Genomic DNA, 25,152 nt, shown 5'->3' with positions numbered 1-25,152 from the left:
AACTATTTACACATCACTTACATTATAGTAGTTCTTATAAATAATCTAGGGGTGATTTAAAGAACACAGAAGGATAGGTGTAGGCTATGCGAATATGGTGGCTGCAAGAGATCCTGAAATCAATACCCCAATATTAAGGAAGGATTTTATTAGATTATAAAATGAATTATAAATTGAATATAAAACATATTTTTAAGATACAAATACGATATCATCATAACCCTGACAATTATATTAGATTTTTTTACTCCCACTTCAGAAAAATAAAAAGCTCCAAGAATTGAAGTTATTTATAAGTGTCTCATGGTGATCAAACATCAGTGTCCCTTCAAATACAACAGCACTTGTCCAGTGCCCTATACAGAGGAAACATTAGAAAAAGGTTATTCAGAAGTTGATAGTATGCTAGAAATAGCAACAATCAACTCTTCAAAAGATTATAGTCAAAAAAGAATTTTGGAGATACTGGAATCTGAATTCAAAGCCTTGTGTTTGCTCCCTGTGCTACACATCTAGCCCTTCAAAGGAGTATTTTTGTTGTTGTTTGTTTTTTTACACCACTACTGTGCTTTGAACACTTGCTTGGCTTGTTCGTTTGGCTGATGTTCTATCACTTGGATTATACCTCCAATCTGGCTTTTTGCTGCCTGATTTTGTAGATGGAGTTTCATGGACTTTTCTGCTAAAGCTACCTATGAACCATGATCCTCTGAATCTCAGCTTCCTGAGTGGCAAGGAGCACAGGTAGGAGCTACCAGCACATGACCAAAAGAAACTTAACTGTTTAGCAAGGATGTCTTTAAAAGCCGATGTTCTTTAAGAAATAAGTGATGCTAGTAGATCTTGTATACGTGTGTGCGTGTGTGTGATATATATATATATATATGTATGTGTGTATATATATATGGCCAACTTCAAAGATAACTGTCATCAATTTTTTCTGTATGTCCTTGCTATTCCCTAACGGAGAAAAAAAACTGGTGTACTCTTCCCGTAAATCAAGTTTTTCCTACGAGTGTTTGAACTATAGTAAAGTAGAAATTTAGGGACATTCAAAACTAGGGCTCATGTAGTGGAGCTGCAGCTCAAGGGGTAGGGATATCAGTCTTGAGTGGAAAAAGCTAAGGGACTCAGGCTCTGGATTCAAGTGTCTAGCGATATGCGTGTATGCACACATGTACGTGCATGCACAGGCACACACACACACACACACACACATATACACATCCCACACACAAAAGGACTTTCAAAACCAGACTCAACAGGCCTAGCACCTTCCGTTTCCTTCCTCTTGGAACCCAGTCACCATGCTGTAAAAAGCAAAAATTCTATGTAAAGACTACACAGGAAAACTGAGCTTTTAGTTAAATGTTCAAGAGAGGTCCCAGAAGACTTTGGCAGCATGCTGGCAGACAGGAGTGAGCCTTCTTGGATGCTCTATCCTAGTTGACCTGCCAGATGACAGTAATAACTATCAAAATACACTTCAACAGCTGTAGTGTTTTCTTTGTGTCTCAGGAATCTACTTCTGGAACAAATTCCAAGCAACAATTAGGTATAAAAATGCTCGTGGGCTGGGAGTTTGGCTTAGTGGTAGAATGCTTGTCTAGCATGCATGAAGACCCGGTTTGATCCCTTTGTACCACATACACAGAAGAAAGCTGGAAGTGCTGCTGTGTCTCAAGTGGTAAAACACTAGCCTTGAGGAAAACCCAAGGACAGTGCTCAGGCCCTGAGTTCAGTCACCAGGGCTGGCAAAAAAAAAATAAAAAAATAAAAAATAAATTAAAATGCTCGTTAGCTTAGATTAACTAAACTTAGAAAACAACCAAAGTGATGATTAATAAGAAAGCTAGGACATAGTTTCATCTTCTTAATTCTTTGTCCTCTGTCTACCTCTTAGCTCCTGATACTTTCTAGGGTTCTGTCATTGGCCTGTTTTCTCTTCGTTTGTTCTCTAATCTCAAAACTGCCATATCTTCCCACCCAGATGTTTTGTAAAAGCTCAGGACAGGGGCTGAAAGTTTGACCTACTGGTAGAGTGCTTGCCTAGCATGCACCAAGACCCAGCTTCGATTCCTCTGTACCACATACATAGAAAAAAGCTGGAAGTGGTACTGTGGCTCAAGTGGTAGGGCTCTAGCCTTGAGAAAAGTCCAAGGACAGTGTTCAGGCGCTGAGTTCAAGCCCCATGACTAACAACAACAACAACAACAGCAACAACAACAAAAAGCTCATTACACACTTTAACCTGCTTTGAGAAGCTATAAGTTCTATAGGTTCTTCAAGTCCAAACTGTTATGCTGGCAACTGACGCAGACAATGAAAACCCTAAAATTGAAATTACAAAGTACTTCTTTGTCCCTTCGTTATCTCATATTGTTACAGTATCTCACTTTGTTATCTGATATATTGGATATATTTGTATTTGGTTATTTGAAATTGGATAGGGAAGGGGGGAAAACAAGATGAGGGGTGGAAGTGGGGGGGAGGGAAATGGGGACCAAGACATGAGAAAAGGTATCAATGTATGTGAATTAATGCACCTTCTATCTGGCAAATATCATGTAACCCTTCTATTAATTACAATAAAAATATATTTAAAAAGCCACATTTTACTTCCTATCAGTTTCTAACTAACTTCCAAACCAAATGTGTTCTCAGATTATCTGAATAATGTAACAAAGTTCCTCTAACACATTAGTACTAACAATTATCTTGAATTACTTCCTTCAAATCCAACTTTCTCAACAGTACAAAAAAAGAGACTGTATTGAAGTTACAAGTATCTCCACCATACACATTTACTCCACATGATCAATGTACAAGTACTTCAGATAGTATTCGCAATTTTTCAACTAGAAAAATGAATAATTAACGAATCCATAGAGGACTGGTTTTTAAAAAGCATCAACATAGAAATAGTTCATTCTAAGTTTATTGTTTTTAAATTAAAATGTCTTAATTATTTTGTGATAACCCCTAACCCTTATTCCCATGCAGTTTAGTTCTTAGCTGAGTCTATACTTTAGTCATAAAGTAAGACTTAAGTTTGTTTGTTTGTTTGTTTATTTATTTGCCAGTCCTGGGCTTAAGCTCAGGGCCTGAGCACTGACCCTGGACTTTCTCAAGGCTATCGCTCTACCACTTGAGTCTCAGTACCACTTCCAGCTTTTTTCTATGTATGTGGTACCAAGGAATCGAAGCTGGGTCTTTGTGCATGCTAGGCAAGCACTCTACCACTAGGCCAAACACCCAGCACCTAAGTTAAAAAAAAAATATGTATATACACATGCACACACACACACACACACACACACACACACACACACACACACACACACATTTCATTGTTGGGGTGATGTACAGAAGGGTTACAGTTACATTCATCGGGTAGTGGGTACATTACTTCTTGAACACTGTTATCCTTCCCCATGTTTTTCTCCCACACCCTTCTCCCTACCCTCTCCCGTTCATCTTGTTTTTCCCTTACTAGATTTAATTTCTTGATTAAGAAAAAGAAGGATATGAGACAGTGTGTAGAATATCATCACACAAAAAAGTCAGAGTTTGTTTTGTTTACACAATTACTTGAAAGATGAATTACTTCAGGTTAAAACATTACTGTATTCCTTCATACAGGGTTAAAAACTGAAACTGAATGGAAAAGGATATAAGCTCTTAATTTACTACAAAATAATTCAACTTAATTGTCTCCAATTCATATTATTTTTAGTTCAGTGACTATAGTTGTCCACTTGGTTTGGCTCTGTTCTGTGGACTATGTGAATAAATCGCTGGCTATTCTGTGATGGCTCTGGCTAGAAATCTGGAACATGACAGAACAAGCATAGATCTTACATTTATTAGCAGAGTTGGGGCCTCCAACTATTTCAGAACTTCAATATCTATTAATAAACCATGGCAGAGCAGAACTGCCATCTGCTGACAAGACAGACTAGATAAATAACATAAAAGTAAAACTTTGATTAGTCTTTTTTCATTCAGTCTTTTAAAGCTTGCCATAAAACATCTGAACCATTTAATAAGCCTTTCCTTTAAAAATATTGTGCTCAAGCTATCAGTTAAGCTACACATGCACAATGCACAAAATTATTTCTAAAGCTACTTCTTGACTACAATAACCAATCCCAATTTCTACCAAAATCAATGGTCATATAGTTTCACGCGGAGAAGTCTGTTTTGTATATTCACAAACAGTGGCTAACAATCTATAGACAGTTTGTTTATTCAGCCCACTGTAATTTTAGGGTTTTCTCTTGTATCACTTATCCACATATTTATAACTCAACTCTACAAAGTATACATCAATGTTGAAGTTTTCTACATTTTCCCTTACTGGCACATTTTAGCTTTTGAAATAAAATCTTTGTGTCTTGTAAATCAAGCTTAATAACACATAATATAAATAACCAAGTAGTTATAAGTGCCCAATTTGCTTACTCATAAACTACAGTTAGGGTCGACATTCAGGGTCTCTTACAAAGCAACCACTGTAAATAGAGCCTTTTTAGTACTTAGTGAAAGCCTATGAATGCTTGGCCTACTCCTAGCACATGGCTCTTCATAGTAACTTTTACTTTTACTAAACAAAAGTATCTGTTAAGTACAACAGGAACAAAATGAAATCAACATTGGAATAAGAACCAGATTTCATTTTGAGGTACTAGGCACTTGGTTTACAAATATGAAAAGGACACTTTACATTATTCATCTCATACAACTGACTGCTGGGTTTCAGGCAGAACAATAGACACAATAAAGAGCTAGGTTTCTTGGGGAAAGCCTCTCTAGGGAAGACATCTGACTTTACCAGCAGGTGGTAAAGTCAGAGATAAGTGCTGAGGGAAGCACTTTAGGCTCAGGGAACAAAAGCAAAGTCATCTTAGTGACTTTTCCAACCCATGATGTTATATCATCTGGAACCCAGTTTTAAAATTGTCCCTATTCAATGGAGCTTTTTGTGATTAACTTTCAAATGCTTAGGTGTTCATTTTACTCTAAACTTCAAATTCTGGTAAAGTAATGAACAATTCTGTTTATTCTAGTCATGAATCAGATACTTTAAAAAAGATAACTCCAGTTTTCTTTTATTCATCTTTCATGGAACTTCAAGCAGTATTGTGTCCAGAGGAAATGCTTGTTAAATGTTCAGGACTAACTGCAATAAAGGAACTCATATTCTGTATCTCCATTCCCAGAATAAAGTTTCATTATAGAGTACTAAAGTGACATTGTAAATCCAGTGAAAGAGCAAGTGACTCATGATGGAGAAATTTCAAGTCCCCAAGCTCTAACATGTACTTAGACATGTGGCTTCTGGCAAATCAAATGTTACCACTTGTTAATAACAATAAAATGGGGCTATCATTTGCCTTGTTTACTCAAAATTAGTTAGTCACCAATTAAATTTCATTGGGAGATCATGATCACTGTCCTTAAAGAACTTTTAAGCTTCTAAGCTTACAGTGGAAACAGAAATACATAGTGGAAATAGTGAATGTGATTTCATTTTAGAAATGGAAGACACCTCAAACCATCTTTTCAGTCCCTCATTTGAAAAGAGAAATCAAAAGCCTGAAAAATAAGACAACGTGCTCAAAATCATAGATATATAACAGTACACGCATCTAAATTTCTTAAATATTCACCCTAGTACGTTTTACTATATCATAATTATTACTGTTTTGCCTTAGTAGCCTCAATGTATGTAGTTCACAATTTATTTTAACATTATCTACACCCAGATCCAAGAAGCTACACACTGAATAACTTAACAAACACAGTATTTAAAGGCTGTAAACTTGCATAATTTGATAGCCAAATTGAATTCTAAAAATGCCAAATATATTACTGAGTCATAGTAGTAAGAGTACAATGATTAAAAGCAGCTGATATCTAAGAAATATGTATTACTAAGAAATTGTGTAGTTGGACTACGGTTGGAAATTTTATTTTATAGTTCCTAGTTATATAATATACTCAATTATAGTTATTTGAGAGAGTAAACATTTATTTTTTAACTTGAGAAATAGAATATGATTTCATTATTATTATTATTATTTTTTTTTTTTGGCCAGTCCTGGGCTTGAGCTCAGGGCTTGAGCACTGTCCTTGGATTTTCTCAAGGCTAGAGCTCTAACACTTGAGCCTCAGCACCACTTCCGTTTTTTTTTTTTCCCTATGTATCTGATACTGAGGAATCGAACCCAGGTCTTCGTGTATGCTAGGTAAGCACTCTACCACTAGGCCAAACTCCAGGCCCTTCATTATTATTATTTTTTTTTTCCAGTGCTAGGAGACTGAATTCTGGACTTCAGGCATGCAAGGCAAGCACTCCATCACTGAAGTACATCTCCAATCCTTTATTTTCTTAATGTAAAATGCAATATACTTGCATTTACTAAGAACAATGTAAAATACTTCTTGGTTTGGGTCATCTTTCTTTGTTTTTCTATTCATGGTTCAACCTAACAGCAGTATATAAATTAAGTAGCTTTGAGTGCCATTTGTGCATCACAGATTACAATTTCAATGTACCCAAAATGAAGAACATGAAAGTATATAACAGTTTTAGAAAGGAGTGAATTCAATCTTTGATATGAAAATAAACTAGGTACTAAAATATGAAACAGAACAAGAAAAGGACAAAATGATTGTCTGTTAAAAGAAATTTTAACCAAAAACCAAAAATCTACTTTCCAGGAATGTCACAAAGATGCCAAAACCGGGGAGAGGGTTAGAAATAAATTAAAGAAATTAAATAAAGGTCTTCGGAACATAAAAGGCCTAACCAGAAGTGAAATGAGTTGGGGGGAAGAGCACTTAACTGAGAAATGTCTCTTTAATAATGTGCATTCTTCCATGAAGCAAGAATGTAAAAAGCTTTAGAATGCATTGTGCAAAAAAGTAGAGTTGCAAGAATCAAACCAAGTCTGTGAAAGTATTTGGTAAACCATGAAGTACAAGTTATCATTATATAACAATTTGCAGTCCACAAGCATAACAGTACAACCAGAGTAGACGTAAATGCTTATTTAAAAACTGCAATTCTTGTATAGTGACTCATTGCATTTTTATTCTTAAAAAAGAATGTTAGACATGAAAGCTGGACCTACTTCTGAAAAAGGAATTTATTATGGTCTCAATAGGGTTGAGGGGGTAAGACACCAAAAATTTTCCTCCTCTTCAAAATACAGGTCTTCTTTTAGAAATGTGACCTTAAAGTAGGTCAATGTTCTGATCTGGAACTGCCTCCTAATAATGTATGTCAGGCACTACGTTGAGTGTTTTGTATAGATGACTTAATGGGATCTGTTACACAGATACATTAAAATAGTATTTCTTACTCTTATTTTATAATTAAGGGAAGCAACCATAGTTAAACTAAAGCACATAGGAGTTAGGAAATTTGCTTTCAAATTACATAGCTAATAAGCAGCAAAGCTGATGTAATGAATATTCCTAATATCCCAAATCTTGCTCTTCCTGCATCTTTCTAAGATGTGGATATTCTCAATGAACAGGATGTGCTACAAAATCAATTTATGTTATGAACCATATAATATATAATTCAGTAATGGAACAGTGTTTTTTGTTATTTTTTTTAATGACAAATAGGATTGGGAGTGTGGTCTAGTGGTAGAGTGCTTGACTAGCATGCAGGAAATCCTGGGGGGTTCGATTCCTCAGTACCACAAACACAGAAAAGGCCTGGAGGGGCTCTGTGGCTCAAGTAACAAGAGTGCTAGCCTTGAGCAAAAAATATCCAAGGACAATGTCCAGGCCCTGAGTTCAAGCTCCAGGACTGATATGCGCACGCACACATGCACACACACACACACACACACACACACACACACGACAAATAGTAATTGTATGAAGATATTATTTCCAACCAAAATTTGAACAAGTTTTAAAGTGTCTAAAATATATGTATACAGTTTTTACTTATTTTGTTGTCACTAGAACCCATCTAACCCACTGTGATCTGAAAAGGAGCCATATATAAAGAAACACTGGGACACTTGGCTCTCAAGAATCGATTGGGGTTTTCTAACCGTGATTTCTGATCTAGTGTTATAGTCTGGTTGTCATTGTAATTATTAATTATCTCTTTAAAGCACGCTAGTTGTATCATCTCTTCATTACATATCTATGTTGCTAATGGTGAAATTATTCTAAGTTAGTCCAACTGGTGGAAGGCTGAGGTCTCAAGAGCACCAGGACTGTTTTGGGAAAGAGAACCATTTCGTCTTAGAGGAAGCACTTTTGGACGTGAACTGTCAACTTAACCAACACACCCGCAGCCCTACACAGGAGACACTGAGGTAGAACTCAAACAACAAAAGTGACGGTTCTTCAAGCCACCACGTCGAGCAAACCCGACTTTTCCACAACGGCCACGATCTTTGACCATTTAACGTTTCGAGGCTGGTGAACCGCACTTTTTCACCAGTCCATCCTTCTGCGTGAGGTGAATCAAACTCTAACCCAGTAGAAGTGGGAAAGGAAGCAGAAAAGACAGCTACCCGAACAAGATGAACACACGCTCCTCACACCTCTCTCCGCAGAGACGTGTGTGTGTAAGAGAGAGGAGAGATGAGATGATGATCAGAGAGAGAGAGAGAGAGAGAGAGAGAGAGAGAGAGAGAGAGAGAGAGAGAGAGAGTGAGTGAGAGAGGGCGCCCTACGAATCGAAAGGTCCCGCGGATGCCTTCAAGGTTGGGCCAAGGAAAGGCCGGACCCTCCGGGCCTTGCTCACCTCTTCCACTTCGATCTCCTTGTAGTCGATCTCTTCAAAATTAAGGACCTGGGACGGGGCTTCTATCATCTCACTGGCAGAAGACGAGGAGGAGGAAGAGGCGGCGGAGGCTGTAGACATGATCCCCAGAGGCGCCCGGGAGGCCCGGGGACCGTGCCGCCCGGACGACCAGGGTGAGACCCGCGCCCACCCGCCTCCGGGCCGGCTCTCAGCCTGGAGCCGTAGCGCGCTGCCGCCGGGCGACCCGTGGCGGTGAACCGGAGGGTGGCCACAGCCGTGTCCCGGCTCCGGCTCAGCAGCGTTTTCCGCTTAGGGCCCTGCCCACAGGACTTCCGGTTCCGGTCTGAAATCGGAAACCGGGGGCGGGATATGAGTTTGAGGAAGGGGCGGGCAGAGTTTTGTGACTTGGAAAGACAGAGGAAGGACAGGACCGGGCGAGGGGGGAGCGGAGGGGGGCAGGTCGGTGAGCGAGACGGGCCCCTGCAGCTCTACAACAAATTCCGCGAGATCTTTGTCAAAGGACTTCAGCAACCGGGTGCTACCGCGAGAACTGGGTCGATGACGTCATGAAAGCGCGCCGACGGAAGTGGAGCCCAGGGAGACGGAAACAATCTGTAGGGTTGGTTCTTTGGGAACCGGCGGGAAAGATGAAACTTGTGATTTCGTCTCTTTTCGAGTACCGTGTTTGGCTTGCATTCGTCTACGCTGTGGGTCAGCGTTAAAACGGGATTTAGTGTTTAATTGTGGGTGGTTTTTTATCGTTTTATTTTGTCGGTCGTGGGGCTTGAACTCCGACCCTGGGCCTTGTCCGTGGGCTTTTTCTCCTAAGGCGAGAGCTTTACCACTTCGACCCACAGTGCCCCTTCCAGATCGCGGGTTGTTTTGGTGGCTACATTTACTTTCCAGTTTTGATCATAAACGGAATTGAGTTGTTTCTTTGAGAAGCTTTGTAAAACATTTCCCTGTTATACATGGAAACGTGTGTGTGTGTGAACTTTGATCTTTTCCTTGATATTGAGTGATTGGAAAAGTACCACCTGAATTACATGGTAGGCGCGAAGTGCTCACCATGTGTTAACGATTTTAGACAGGCCATGTGGACGTTTGCACTGTAATTTGGCATACTTTATAGTGTTCATCTGAGGTTAGCGACTTGGTTTAGCACTGAAGTAGTGATAACACATTTGTTCATCAATGTTAGTAGGCGTATTTGCAAATGAAGTACTTGCCACCGCTTTTAGGATGGGAGGAATCAGAGATAGGTTGGAACAAGCTAAATCAGAGGCCTCCAAGGTGGATAGCATTTCCCATGCTGTACTTCCAACGCATTTTTATTATGTTCTAAAGTGGGTTTTAAACTATGGACATTTTGACTTGAAACAGGTAGGAAATATGCAACTAGAAATGTGAACTTAAGGACTAAGGATGATTTCCTGAGAATTAAAAGTTCTGAGACTGAGAAGGTGTGAAAATAGGGAAGTAAACAGTGATCTGAATTCATCAGAGGAGAACTTTCCAATGAAGAAGTAGTCTGTAAACATGTAAATTGTACAGAGTAAGTTAGACTTGTTTGGAATTACAGGTATCTCACTATTTGGCAGTCAAGAAGTTATGAGCTCTTAAAAAATGTTCTCTTTAGAGACTTCTCTGAGGAGGAAATAAGAATGGCCTATATATAGACACATGAAGAAATGGTCCACATCTCTGGCAATAAAAGAAACGCAGATCAAAACAACTGTGGGATTCCACCTCACTCCAGTTAGAATAGCTACTATTATTAAGAAATCTAATAACAGATGTTGGCAGGGATGTAGTAAGGAGGGAATCACTACTACACTGTTGTCTGGAGTTAAACTCATTCAACCACTATGGAAAGCAGTATGGCAGTTCCTCAAAAGATTAAACATAGAGCTCCTCTATGACCCAGCAATTCCACTACTTGGCATTTACCCAAATGTCCAGAAACAAGGACATACTAAAGCCACTAGCAAAACGATGCTCATTGCAACATTATTTACCATAGCAAAGATATGAAACCAACCTAGGTGTCCCTCAGTAGATGAATGGATCAACAAGATGTGATACTTACACACAATGGAGTTCTATGCTGCTGTCAGAAAGAACGACATCTCCCCATTTGTAAGGAAATGGAAAAACTTGGAAAAAATCCTATTAAGTGAAGTAAGCCAGACTCAAAGAACATAGGCTCAATGGTTTCCCTTATTTGTAATAATTAGTACACATCTAGGACTCTCCTAGCACAGGATTAACTCAAAACCTAGGTACATAAGGTCATATAGGATGAGAGTAAATGAAATGAACTCTAGGACATGGAAACAAGACCTTTATCTTGTGTGATTGGTGTTCATAATGTTCTATGTTATTTCTCTGCTCTTTTTTGCCCTTATGGTTAATCTCATATTTTTACTGTATCTGCCTTTGTTACCTGGTATATTATATATACGTTTATTTGAAATAGGAAAGGGAAGGGAGAAAGGAAGATGATGGGCGGGAGGGAAATGGGGACAAAAACATGAGAAGGGGTATCAATGTGTGAGAAGTAATGTGTCTGCTATCTGACGAATGTAACTATAACCCCTCTATACATTACCCCAACAATAATTTTTTTTAAAAAATATTCTCTTTAGGGCTGGGAATGTGGCCTAGTTGTAGAGTGCTTGCCTAGCATGCACAAAGCCCTGAGTTCGAGTCCTCATTACCACATACATGGTAGAGTGCTATGCCTGAGAAAGCTCAAGTACAGTACCCAGGCCCTGAGTTCAAGCCTCAGAACTGGAAAAAGAAAAAAAAAAGGTTCTTTTTATTTGTAGGCCTAGTAAGTATGACATTTTGTTGAGTTGGTGACACAGTAATCATTTCTTCTCAGTGTATACATTTCCTGGATAATCTTTCCCAGGATCTTGGCTTTCCATACAGCATTTTAAATGATTCCAAATACCATCCTATACTCAGATTTTTCCTGAATTCTACACCTAATGGATAATTTTCACTTACATGTGGCATAAATATCTAAACTTGATGCCAAAAGCAAATTCAAAAATGTCACCTACCACAAACAAGTTCCTCTGGTGCATTTCTCTTTTAACTAATAGATCCTATCACTTACTCAGTTATCCTAGTGAGAAATCCACATTCATATTAATGGGCAATGTATTGATCAAATAGAATCAGATGTTGTCAATGCAATGATCTTTTTTTTTGCCAGCCCTGGGGCCTGAACACTGCCCTTGAGCTTTCTTCAAGGCTAGTGCTCTACCACTTGATCTATGGTACCGCTTAGGGCTTTTTCTATGTATGTGGTACCAAGGAATCAAATCTGAGTGCATGTTAGGCAAGCACTTTACCAAACTCCCGGCCGTGATGAGCATTTTTATGTTGTGTCTCTTAACATATCTGATTTAGAATGGCTGGTTGTTGAGCTATCAGGTACTGTTCATATTTTGCTTCTCTTTAACATCTTCATTTTAGTACTAGAGTGGGTGCTACCAAGTGGGAACTCAAGAAATACCTTAACATATATTCTAGACAAAAGGATTAGCTTCTGTCAGTTCCCCCTTGTTCTTAGAGTGTAAGATCTATTTTGTAGCTCTTCAGTCTGGCACTAGAATTCTGGGGAATTAAAATAAAAGGTTAATCATTACAATTATGGGAGTTTTGCTTGATTTCCCACCTCAAAACTTTGTTGCCTAAAGTGTCAAATATACAGAAAAGATGATTTTTTATCGTGATCACCTTACGTAGCCCCCAATATATTTTTTTGCCAGTCCTGGGACTTGAACTGAGGGCCTGAGCAATTTCCTTGGGCTTTCTTTTTTTTGTTGTTTTTTTTGGTGAAAAGCTTTATTTATTTAAATCTTGAATACCAAGGACTCTCATTTTATAAAATCACAAAGGTTTAAATAAATATAATTGTTTTGTGTTTCTTTCCTAACAAACTCTAAACAGATTTTTTTTTCAGGAGTCAAATCAATAAATTAGGTGAATGGAAAGCTAGAAGCGTGGGTGCTTCCATGGCTGCCACAGGAGGACAGGATGAGGGTCCAGAGTTCCTAGGAAGTGAGCATGGGCCAGTGTAGGATAAGAGGAGTAGAGACTCTCCTGTCTTAGGACATGCCAGCAGGTTTCTAGGGGAAAGGAGAACCAGGAAACCTACCAGCTAGGGAAGCCAGTGTACTTAACTGATTTCACCAGCATGAATTTAACTGCAACCATATTTACAGGTTACCAATTTGGAAATTTACAAGTGCACCACAGTGAGGTACTTGTAATCCTTGGTGCTAGGTCATGAAAGCGGATTGACCATGTTCAGTGCTGCAGTATGAACTGAACTTATTGGGCATCAAGGACACTGAAATGTTAAACGAAGTAACACTATAACCATGAAATGAAAAAGGCAAACATTTATATCTACTAACAAGTGTTTGAAAATACACGCTTATATAAAATTGTTATAGAAAGGCTTTCATGATACAACACCTTGGCTTTTAAAGTTGTAAAAAGGACAGAATAAAATTCTAACTTTTTTGTCCTTGCTGCTGAGATCTGACAGAAGTGAACAACAACAACAACAACAAACAACACTTCAACTTGGTTATTTATGAAATCACAAGTTCAGTGTGAAACTTCCTTCAGAATTAAAAATCCATTTCAGACCAAAGAAGTATATGGGCTAACATTTATAAAATATTTCCACATTACTTGTGTATGTAGCTTCATAAAATTTACATACTAAGTACAGTAAAAATAATTTCTAGTAAAGATTTTTTCTGTCTTCCTAACCAAAAATTTCTGTGCTTGAGGTATCACAGAAAGACGCCAATATGGCACATTTGTTTTACAACCCAGGAGTCCACTCTAAAACTCCTGACCCACATTGCATATTTCTGCCACTTTCTAACAGAAAGAACTAGTCTTGAATTGTTACAAAAACCAAGGAGGCAGGTACTAAAACTTGGCATTGTGTAAAACTTGTTATTAATTCCTTATTTTCCTGAAGATATCATTCATTTAAAAAGTATTTCTCAGACTCAGTAAAGCTTTGTCTCCTATGATATTAAAAAATTCTAGAAATTTAAAAAGTAAAGAATTTCACCATCTTTCTACATTACATCACAGTACATAAGCTATTAAAAATTTCAGCATCAAGAGCAATCCTTACTCCTAGCTAGCTTCCTCACTGGAGATGGACACTTGATTCAGCTAGATTTAATGCCATTTCACAATCAGCTTACAAAGAATGCCAGTAGCCCAACATGCAGAGACACAAATAGTAACAGTGTATTTTGTATATACAAATACCTATGTATGGCTATCAAATAACAAGACTGACATATAGTACAGAAAGCCAGAGGGATGATGGTCCCACTTATGAAAAATATCCATCTGGAAAAGCCTGTGATTTATAGCAAAGCAGAATAACACCATCAACTCCAAGGAAGGGCAAATGAATTTTAAAATTTCACAACGTAGGTCAAAATTTCAGTTACTTTTTACTGAATTCAGAACAATTAGGGGTGGAAGAATGCTTTTCCTTTTTTCTCTTCTTTTTTTTTCCTTTTTGTGATGTTTCCCCTTTTTTATTTATTCTGTTTTTCTTTTTCTTCTTCTGATATTTTTTATTTCTTTTGCTTTGAAGAGTCTTCTTCAGTGGAACTGGAATAAGACCTTTTCCTCTTTTTTTTCAATTTGATTTTCTCTTTTTTCTTTTCTTCTTCATTTATTTTTTTCTCCTGTAATGCCTGCAATTTATTTAGTTCTTCATTCTCTTCATCACTGTCTTCACTGCTTGTACTGCTGACATCGAGCACTATGTCCCTTTTGGGGTCTACTTGGAGAAAATTGCGGCATTCAAAGGTCAGATGTCCAGGGAAGCTGCATTTTTTACAGCCAGCTCTGACATTATCCTTGTTGCAACCTGGCACTGCCATGTCGCAGGTAGGAGAAGTCACTGGATCCCGTAGATGTCGAAAAAAATGAGTGTTCTTTGCGCTAGATACAGAGGCCCCACAGGGTCAAGGTAGCCTCTCCCCCAGGCCTGGGGCTCGCTTCCTCCTTGGGCTTTCTTAAGGCTAGCACTCTACCACTTGAGCCATAGCACCACTTCCAGCCTTTTCTATATATGTGGTATCTAGGAATCAAACCTGGGTCTTCGTACATGCTAGGCAAGCACTCTTAGCACTAAGCCAAACTCCTGGCCCCAAGATTTTACATTTTTATTAGTGTATCTATTCATCCATACCTATTTACATCTACTTTTTGTTCAGAGCATTTTCAAGTGAATTGCATACATGATTTTAGACAACTGCTTTTTATGCACTGATTTAGACTTATGCTACTGATTCTAATCTGAAATTGGCTCCAATGTGCAGATAAGTGTTTTATTGTTGACTGCCTGATACTCTTTCCTCCAGACTATAGTAGACCAAAAATCCCAGCAGTATTCATGTTTCTGCCTCTCTTCATTCCCAGGGTGCAATGCCTTCTATGATTTGGTGATGTAAAAAGCCAAAACTCACACTTAAAAATGTCTTTCTCTGGTTCTTCTGTAGCATGTTGCTCATGAGATGGGACATAAGAAAACCATGCTCCAGGCATGTAGAGTCAAAGTTTTGTGTGCAAGTTTCTTCCTGGGTCAGTCCTCTGGGAGGCTAGACAACTCTCTCTCTCTCTCTCTCTCTCTCTCTCTCTCTCTCTCTCTCTCTCTCTCTCTCTCTCTCTCTCTCTTTCTCTCTCTCTCTCTCTCTCTCTCTCTCTGAATGGGAAGGGCTGGGGGCATACATGGGCATGTAAGCTCCCTCATAGTAAAGATTGAGCTAGCTAAGAATACCAATTGATTGAGCTAGGAATAGCGACTAAGTACTAGCTTAGAGGCTACCTTTGCTTATATGACTACATTCAGTGAAGGGAATATTGTCAAGATGGAAGATGTTTCCCTAGCATATTTGTTACCATTATTTGGAACTTACAAATATTTATACATTTATATATGGGTCTTCCATTTGTAGTCTTTTCCTGATACTTATAAATATTAGGTTTTTTGCATTTATTCATCATTTTTATATGTTTACATGGTTTATAGGAAAGACATTCCTAGATTGGGTTTGTTATTACTTAAATTTCCCACAGATGTCTCTGTCTTACTGCTTTGATCTCAGCTCAATCGCTACCTCAGAGATAGTCATAGTGTTCCCTCGTTGCCTCCCTTTTCATTTCTATCCATTACTTTTTTATTGCTACATCTTAGCTATCAGACATCATCATATTCATTTTTTGCCATCCACTTCCTCTTCCTCTCACTTCCTCGTCCAACCTGCCAATTGTATGTTAGCTCTACAAAGGCAGAAATTGTGTTTTGTTTTCCAGTATCTCAGGATTTAGAACATCACCTGAAATGCAGTATACCCCTAACTTTTTAAAAGTACTTGAATATAGGTCTAAGTAAATTGTATTTAATTTATTTCAGGTATAAGGATTGAGTTAACAAAATTTTACCTATAATATGAATGGGAAAGATTTAATACATAGCTTAATTGATGTGTGCAGTTAGCCTACCAATTATTTGTAATTGTAATGAATTTTTGAATTGTAATGTATTTGTAATGAATGTTTTAAAATTATTTGAGGATTAAAAACACTTTGTTCTCATAGCTAATTAAATACCTCTCTAATCTTAATATGACATATTTTTTAATTCTGTATAATGAAATCAGGACATTACAATTATTAGGCAGGCACTGTACCACTGTTTGCTCCTGTTTGCTTTAGTTTGTTTTTCAGAAGGATCTTGTGTGCTTCCCCCAGGGCTATTCTTGGACCATCATCTTCCTATTTCTGCCTTCTGCGTACCTAGGATTGCAGGTATGTACTGCATGCCCCACCCTTACATAATTAATTTTTAGGTTACTTTCTCTTTGGAAATTTTTCAAGAGTAAACTTTAATTTTTCTTTCCAAATACTAGTATTTAATTCACTTTCAACAATTTGTTAAAATTTAATGATAGGGTGTTATGATAACACTAATGATTGCTTTCAGAATTAATTGACATTTTAACTGAAAAAATGCAGAGTTACATAGGATTTTATTTTCTGAGCTTTTGGAGCAAGCTTAGTCATCACAATGTACCTTAACATTCATTTTTAAAGCAGAAACTTAAGACAGTTCAGAACATGCTTTGGAAAAAAATAATCTTCATGGAACTAGTGTTCTTCCCTCCAAAAGTGCATTCATGAAATGTATTTTACAGACTTATATGTCAAATTGATGTTTTTAGGGGATCTTTCTCAGAAGAAATTCCAGAGCAATTTAGCTTCATTTTCAGGAATAAATAAGGGTGTTTCATTTCACACAGCCTCAGGGAAGCACAAATTAAAACTTTCCACTAAAACAGAAGCCATCTACTATTCATTATTTCAGCAAACAAACCACTCCACTCTGCTGAAGTTGCAATCAGGGAAAGGGATATTGTAGTGCTTGAAACCTGCAAGGCAGAGAGGGCCTACTTTGCATTCTTGTTTGTAAGCAGCCCATTTCACATCTTCCTCTGAGTTCCCCAGCACCCCACAGAGCTACTCTCAGTGTCGAAAAGCTCCATTAAGTAAATAGAGGTTCCCTATTTAGAAGTCATCTCTGGGAATTCAAAGTGCTCTGAGAAGGAAATTGGAACTATCAAGATTAAGGTATTAATGAAAAGTTCTGTTAAATTTCTGTTGGGATGCTAATTAATCTTCTAAAAATTGTTAATCAACTCAATTATATAACACACTTAAACTTTAACACCCAGTACAGGAAAAGTATCAGGGTCTTTTAATTATGCCTAGAGGCATTCTTAAAGTTAAGGGAGATAGTCTAATGGGAAAAATCATCCTTAAACAGTGCTTTAGTTTGATCATCAGTATTCACTTGTTCTTTCACACCTGATAAATCTGAGAAATCAATATTTAGTGTTCACATGTTTGAAGAAATATTAGAAGTAGTGAAAGACATTCAGGAAGTGGAATTATGACAAGTATTCCTAATGGAATTGCCTGCCTGAAGTGCAAAAGACAATCTCAGCATTGGCTATTAAACATATGCAAATAGCTTTAGCATCGACCAAAGAAGATACTTTTAATATTTGACACCTGACTAATCATGCTAATGGTAAGTATTGAGCTATGCTAAATTTCTATCAGTACTGTAATATCTTCAGTTGTTAGTAGGAAATTGAATCATACTAATTTTGCTAAATATTAAATGTCAGGAAAGGTATGTCTAAATCTTTAATAATATGAAATGGTATATGAAGTTATATAGTAGAAGTACTTAAAAATATGTAGCACTGAAAATGTTCATGTGAATGTTAATATGAAACCTTCAAGACTGAAAAGACCTTCTTTGCATTCTTGTTTGTAAGCAGCCATTTCATTCATAACCCATTGCTACATAGAGAAACAGAAATAGATGATATAATTCAGCAGAAGAAATTAGCCACAACCTTTATGTCAGTGAATAAATATTACCTTTAGAGATTTTGATCCAGTAAGTGTCCAGTATGACCAGAAGCATTCTTAGTTCATATTTCGAAGTCCATCCAGCTAATGTTAAAATCCTTTGGGTTCACATATTAGTAGCAGCATTTATTTTAGTAAGAAATTTGAATAATTCACGTATAAGAACTAAAAGTTACATTTTAATCACTGGCCCATTTTCCTTTGTTTAAAACACATTGTTATTAATAATTCTTTTTTGATTGGTAATACATGTTTTGTTTGTTTAAAGTTGAAGATTGTTTCCAGTGTGGTCCATGGGACCTTGGAGAGGGTACCCCCATCTTGGCTGTTGTTTTTGTCCGTCATGGACCTTGAACTCTGGGCCTGGGTGTTTTCCCTGAGCTCTTTAGCTACCATTCTACCACTTGAGCTACAGCGCCACTTCCGGTTTTCTGCTGGTTAATTGGAGATAAGAGTCTCACAGGCCTTACTGCCCAGGCTGGCTTGGAATCATGATCCTCAGAGATCATCCTCCTGAGTAGCTAGGATTACAGGCCTGAGCCATTGTGCCCAGCTGTAAGGTTTCCATTCTCTAGAGGAATCTCTTAAAGTCATCAAAGCCTACTGATCTGAAAGAGTAAAGTGTTAAGTTTTCCATTCTAGGCATTTGCTGATCTATCAGATAATTATATTGCTTTTGGATATATTGGAATTTCATAAGACAAATGATAAATTGTAACCTTTTTGTTTGGAATTTTTTTGAATATAGCTCTTTTCTAAAAAAAATAAAAGACACCTTTAGGGCTTCTCTGTTTACTTATTTGAGAAGATAATTATACTTTAGGGTTTCATCATTGTGGTTTTCCTATTGGTATTTTTAATTGATCATTTACTACTGATTTAAGGCCAATTATACTAAAAACTTGGGGAATACAGGACATACAGTCTTTGCTTTAGGGAATTAAAGTTGATATTTGAGCAGAGTAAAACATTTTAAAGAGTGCAAGGTTAATTAATCCCTAGTAATGAATCCTTGAGGGTGTTTAGCAAAGTGGCCCATACTGTAATGAGTACATTAAATGTAATGCCATGGTTTTAAGTATTGCATGGTATTAAGGTAATTTAGGAAATAGGTAATTTGGGAAGAGTAGAAAATAGCAAATATTATCATTATGCTTATGTTAAGACTTTAAGTCTCTAAATCTCTTTAACTTTATTAATAAATACTGGTTTCCTTGACAAATGACAATTGCTTGAGGTTATTATGTCATTATCTTGATCACACTGTATGAAATTCACGGCCTAAAGAGAAATTTCATTCTGTGATAAAATTAAGTAAATCTTGATCAATCTAAATGAAAGTAAGTTCTATACTTCCTCAATGAGATAATCTAAAAGCTTATTAATCAATATAAATCAACTTCATTAAAAGAAAAAATAGCATATTTTAATTGACATAGTCTTTATTAGACTAACAAAAATGAGTTGTTTTTGGTCTTAATTTCCTGTGATGTTGCTTACCTTCATTCTGCTGCTCGAAATTGATTTCTACCTTTTTATAAAGGACTCATTATCAAGTTTAATAAGCCCAGGATTGATCCTCTTTGACAAACAAAGAATATATTATATCTAGGTCTCCAGCTTAATTTATAAAGAAATAGATATTATCAGATTTGATAATTCACCTTCAGTTGAAGCATATTGAACTCACATAAAACTAAATTTTGAAAGCAATTGAATTTACCAGGGCTATAATATGATATGAAATATGTGTTAAAAATTTAGTTTTGAAATGACATTGAATTTTAAAGTATGTGATCGGTTCAGTGCGTATAGGGAAGTAGTTAGAAGGATGCCTGTGAGTTTTAAGTTCAAACATTTTACTTCAAATTTTATTGACTGTATAATTATGTTTAAGGAAGATTACTAGGGTTTAATATTATTTTTTGCTAGTCCTGGGGCTTGCACGTAGGGCCTGAACACTGTCCTTGAGTATTCTCAAAGCTAGAGCTCTACTACTTGAGCCACAGCACCACTTCCACATTTTTCTTTGTATGTGGTACCCAGGAATCAAACCTGGGTCTTTGTGTATGCTAAGCAAGCACTCTACTACTAGGTCACACTCCCTGCCCCATTACTCTATTTTGTATTCTTTGTTCTTTTTTTAATTTGATTTTATTGCCAAGGTGATATACAGAGGGGTTACAATTACATGCATAAGGTATTGAATACATTTCTTGTAGAAGATTGCTACCCCCCTCCTGCATTTTTCCCACTTTCCCTCCCCCCCACAATATCCCCAAATTATTTTTAGTTCTTTGTGGCTAAAAGTGGAACTTATGACTCACAGAGAGGAAAAAATGAGCTCTTAGCTAGTTTTTTTATAAAGTGAACTTTAAAAAATATTTAAACAAAATTTAAAGTGAATTTTAAACAATAAATCAGAATTCACAACTCAGAACAAGTAATTGGCTATAACTGTTGATCTGGTATACAGTATCTATTTCTGGAAAGCACAATATTAAATCATTCAGATATTTCTTCATCAAGCAACAGTGATTTACACTGTAACAACCACTATATAATAATACCCTTACAAGCTATTTATCCTGGAGCCAAAAATAAGTAACAGAAAAAAAGTAACAGTTCTATTTTATTTTCACATCCTTTCTTTTTACTTTTGAGTGTCTTTGTTTTATATTACCAATATAATAATAGTTGCCCTTACTTATCTAATGTAGCAGACTGTCTGATTTCCCCACTCATACCCCCTCTGACTCTCTTATTATGTCTGCATATCAGTTTGACTTCCCAGGGCCAGCACCTACATCTTTTCTGGAGTGCTATCTTTGGGTTGCCAAAAGTTACTTCGCTCACATTCATGAAGTGCCTGAGAATTGAAGTTCCTCATGTGATAGACATAAATGTAGCAATCTATAGTCGAGGTACACATACTCAGGCTCTTTACACTCTGCTGGAATAATTTTTCAATTCTTGTGGCATTTGCTGGAGTATTGGCTTAATAAGTCACATTGTATTAACTTCTTCTGTAGCACCTGTACATTTATATGAAATATTCTCTTCCAAATGGATAATCAGTCTTTTAGGGGAAACCCTAAACTTTGTACTCTCCAATAATCGATCCTGGTTCAACAATAAGATCCGGTTCTATCAGTAAAAGTCTATCAATTATGTATCGTGGGTAGGATTCTTATTTTTCAGGTTTGAGAATTTACATAGCTTACTGTATGACTTAGAATCCTGCTGCTAAGAATATTTGTTTGTAGATGTATAGCCACACAAATATTAGTATATATAAATTCACACTCACAAAAGGTACATTCACATCAATATTTTGACTGAATTAATTTCTTAAGTGAGATTACCAAATGACCCCCCAAACTGTTAGCTATAAATAAGAAAAATAGCTCAGTGGGTTCATGTGTAATTCTAGCATTTAGTAAGCTAAGCTAGGGAGTTGTTAAAGTCAGTTGGCTACGTAGCAAATTCCAGGCTAGTCTGGGATATATAGTGAAATGAACTCACAAACAAATGGTAATAAATGAATGGGATTATTATATCTAACTGAATAGAATTTATTAAACATCTAGTATGTGCCAGGTATTATACTGTTCTTTAAAGATAATGGCTTACAGCGTCTTTTATCTTCTTTCATACAAGCTTAAATTTGAGCTTATTTTGTTTGTTCTAGCTATATTTATGTGATATCCTTGCAAATATATGCTGTTCTTGCAAGTCTATAATTAATGGATATCTGACTAGTTGGTTAATAAAAAGCTGTTTGCTTCACACCTTGTATTTAAATTTTTTCATTAATAATTTCATTGCAAGACTCAGAGTGGTAACATATTTTCTCTGTCGTATTTTTATATTGATTGAACTTTGATTACTTTGTATATATGTTATGTTTACTTAATTGAGTTTTGAAAAATATTGTTCTTGGGGCCGGGAGTTTGCCCTAGTGGTTAAAGTGATTGCCTAGCATGCACGAAGGCCCAGGTTCGGTTCCTCGGTACCACATGCATAGAAAAAAGCCAGAAGTGGTGCTGAGGCTCAAGTGGTAGAGCTCTAACCTTGAGAAAGTCCAAGGACAGTGCTCAGGCCCTGAGCTCAAGCCCAGGACTGGCAAAAAAAAAAAAATTGTTCTTCATCTTTACTCATACTTTTAAGAATGACTTTTTATTTTTGCCAGTTTTATTTGTTACAAGTTACATTTTTAAATCCTACAATGTCTCAAAAACATTAGCAGTGTTCACAACTTTTATAATTGATTCACCCATGTTTACATTTTAAGACTGCTTAATCTTTTGATTAAGTATAAGAATACTTAAAACTGAATACTTTTGTGTGTGGGGGGGTCATGGGTCTTGAACTCAGCCTGTGCACTGTCCCTGAGCTCTTCAGCTCAAGGATACCGCCCTACCCTTGAGCCAAGCCGCAGTTCTCCATTTTCTAGAGGTTAATTGGAGATAAGAGTCTCAGGTTCTTTTGTGCCTGGGCTGGCTTTGAATGTTGATTTTCAGATCTCAGCCTCCTGAGTAGCTAGGATTACAAGTGTGAGCCACCACACCCAGGTAAAACTGAATACATTTTTGAACAAGTAAATTAGTCTGAAACACAAACAATTCTTAATACTATGGAGAACATTATATATAAGTTTAAAATGTTGCCATATTTGGCTTTCATACTGAAATAGTATTTTTAGCTTAAATTATAAATATTAATATAATACTTTCTGTGAAGCACATCAAGTTTTTACAGATGGCACTGTTTTCCTGTCCTATGTCAGAATAAGACGTATAAATTAAAAGCTGTGGCTTTATTCCATTGGATTCCTGCGTATTCTTGATTGGAGTATCATCTGTTGTTGTCACCTAGGGAAACCCTAAAGAAACATAATAGAAAATTTGTATGTGTAGAGTACATTGCTTGAAGATGTGGATTCATGTATATCCTTTGATAAAATTATTGGTCCTTTCTGCTTTTAATACTGCTTGCACATAGAAATAATGGTTATCACTCTATAGTTGATGTTTCTCTTGGCATTAAAGTTTTGGTTTTCTTTTGGACAATGAATCCTCTCAATATTATGCTGACAGTTCATTCCCCTTCAGTAGTAGGAAAATTATTGAACAATGGCCAAGTAGAATAGTAATTCCCTTTGCTTCCATCGTTTGAGTGATTTATTCAGTTTTATGTGTGTGTGTATGTGTGTGTGTGTGTGTGTGTGTGTGTCTGTGTGTGTGTGTGTGTGTAAACCCAATTAGGCCAGTTACAGCCAGTAGACTTTGGCCAGACATAAAGGGAAAAAGCATTATTTTTCTGCTAGAATTGCTGGATGGTAGTCTGTAATGCCGGCGTTTGTGACTATTTTGGAAGAGCTTACTCGAGAACAAAACCTGTGAAGGGAATTAGAGCACAGCAGGACAGAGACTTGGAATTCCAGTGACAAAGTCTGAATGTGTGTTTAGAGTGCTAGACAATCCACCTATACATTTATTTAATTGAGCCAGTGAGTTTCAGGTGTTCTACTAACACTCTTCCAGGACCTTTCACCATTGTATTTCACTTGCACCTATAAGCTTCCTAAATTACTTTTACAATTATATGAATCTATTTTTCTTCCTCACTTTTCAAGACTTGTGATGCAAGCACCAAAAACAACAACAAAAAGAAACAAAAATTAAAACCCAGATTTTTATTTGGGTTTTTTTATCTCTCAATCTATGTCAAGACTTCATTTTTTTCTTTACTAGGGATCAATAAGACGTGCTCTCCTTATGTGGCTGAACACATGGTTAGATGTTCCTGAACACATGGTTAGATGTTCTAAAGAGAAAGGGGGCACAAAGCTGAGTATTATCTAAATCTGCAATCATAAAGAAGATCAATTGTTCTTAGAGACATGCTAATTCTAAATGTTTATTGAATGCCTGTTAACATGGATAATAGATTCGTGAGCAAAGCAGACAAAAATTCCTTTACTCTTGGAGTTACTATACATAGTATAATTCCAGAAGGCCCAATACCTAGAATTCTAGCCAATTCTGGACCAGGAAGAACTTGGGAAGACTTCATTCCTCTGCTTAGATGCCTTCAATATTTTCCCACTACATTGAAAATCCAAAGATTTATTAAGGATATTTGATAAAATCTGGCCTATGCTTGTTTATCTTGGCTTATGCTACTTACACCAGCATTCTTTTCCTATAACATTACTATAACATTATTCTATTGCAGAAACATTCCCATCTTTTTCCCTCTGCCTTAATATCTTTCCTCCTATTCCCCTCTCCTGAATTCACATGGCCACAGATTAACTGACACTTCTTCAGAGTGATTCTTCCTTTGATGTGAATGTCTTTAATATTTTCTTACAGCTGCCTTTTTCCTAGTAAGTAATAATACATGGATGCGCACATGTATTCATTCACATATTAGTGTTTATTTACTACCTCTCTTGTTTATATTAGCTCTGTGAGATCAGAGATTACATCTCTTTTGCTCTCCACCACTTACTCAGTACTTGGCATAGAGCCTCGTTCATTGTGGAGATTAATATTATTGAGTAGCTATAGGTCTTGATCTCAGATTCCTTAAAAGTAGCCTTAACTCTCTCAGTACTTTTTTTTTTTTTTTGGACTCGAGCAGTATGAGTCAAAGACCCTTTCTAGCCCTGTTCTTTAGCTGCCTATTCTAGGGGTCATCCTAGTACATCAGTCATCATCTATTTATGTCTTAGGCTAGGCCTCAGTCACCAAAGTGGGAAAGTGACTGCAGGAACTTGATGAGATAACAGAAACTAAAACAGAAACATCGCCCTTACAACCACAGCTTCCTAAAGCTAGATTGAAAGG

At 36.8% G+C, this 25,152-nt stretch overlaps 1 protein-coding gene across 2 annotated transcripts in view; it reads right to left on the bottom strand.

The window, feature by feature from the left end:
- The window catches only part of Map3k7 (mitogen-activated protein kinase kinase kinase 7), a 68,939-nt gene extending 59,785 nt beyond the window's left edge, over positions 1–9,154 (bottom strand). Inside the window, exon 1 of one of the 2 annotated variants that reach the window (XM_090338423.1) lies at positions 8,786–9,154. In XM_090338423.1, coding sequence (XP_090194549.1) covers positions 8,786–8,905 — 120 coding nt within the window. In that variant the 5' untranslated portion in view covers positions 8,906–9,154. The remainder of the gene's footprint in view (positions 1–8,785) is intronic. The other variant, XM_090338424.1, reaches the window with a different exon arrangement.
- Positions 9,155–25,152: the final 15,998 nt, after the last annotated feature.

The sequence above is a fragment of the Megascapheus bottae genome, chromosome 8, assembly GCF_031878675.1.
Source record: "Megascapheus bottae isolate mThoBot1 chromosome 8, mThoBot2.hap1, whole genome shotgun sequence".
Lineage (NCBI taxonomy): Eukaryota > Metazoa > Chordata > Mammalia > Rodentia > Geomyidae > Megascapheus > Megascapheus bottae.
Note: the sequence above shows the minus strand (reverse complement) of the source record. Positions and strands in the feature narration are given on the sequence as shown.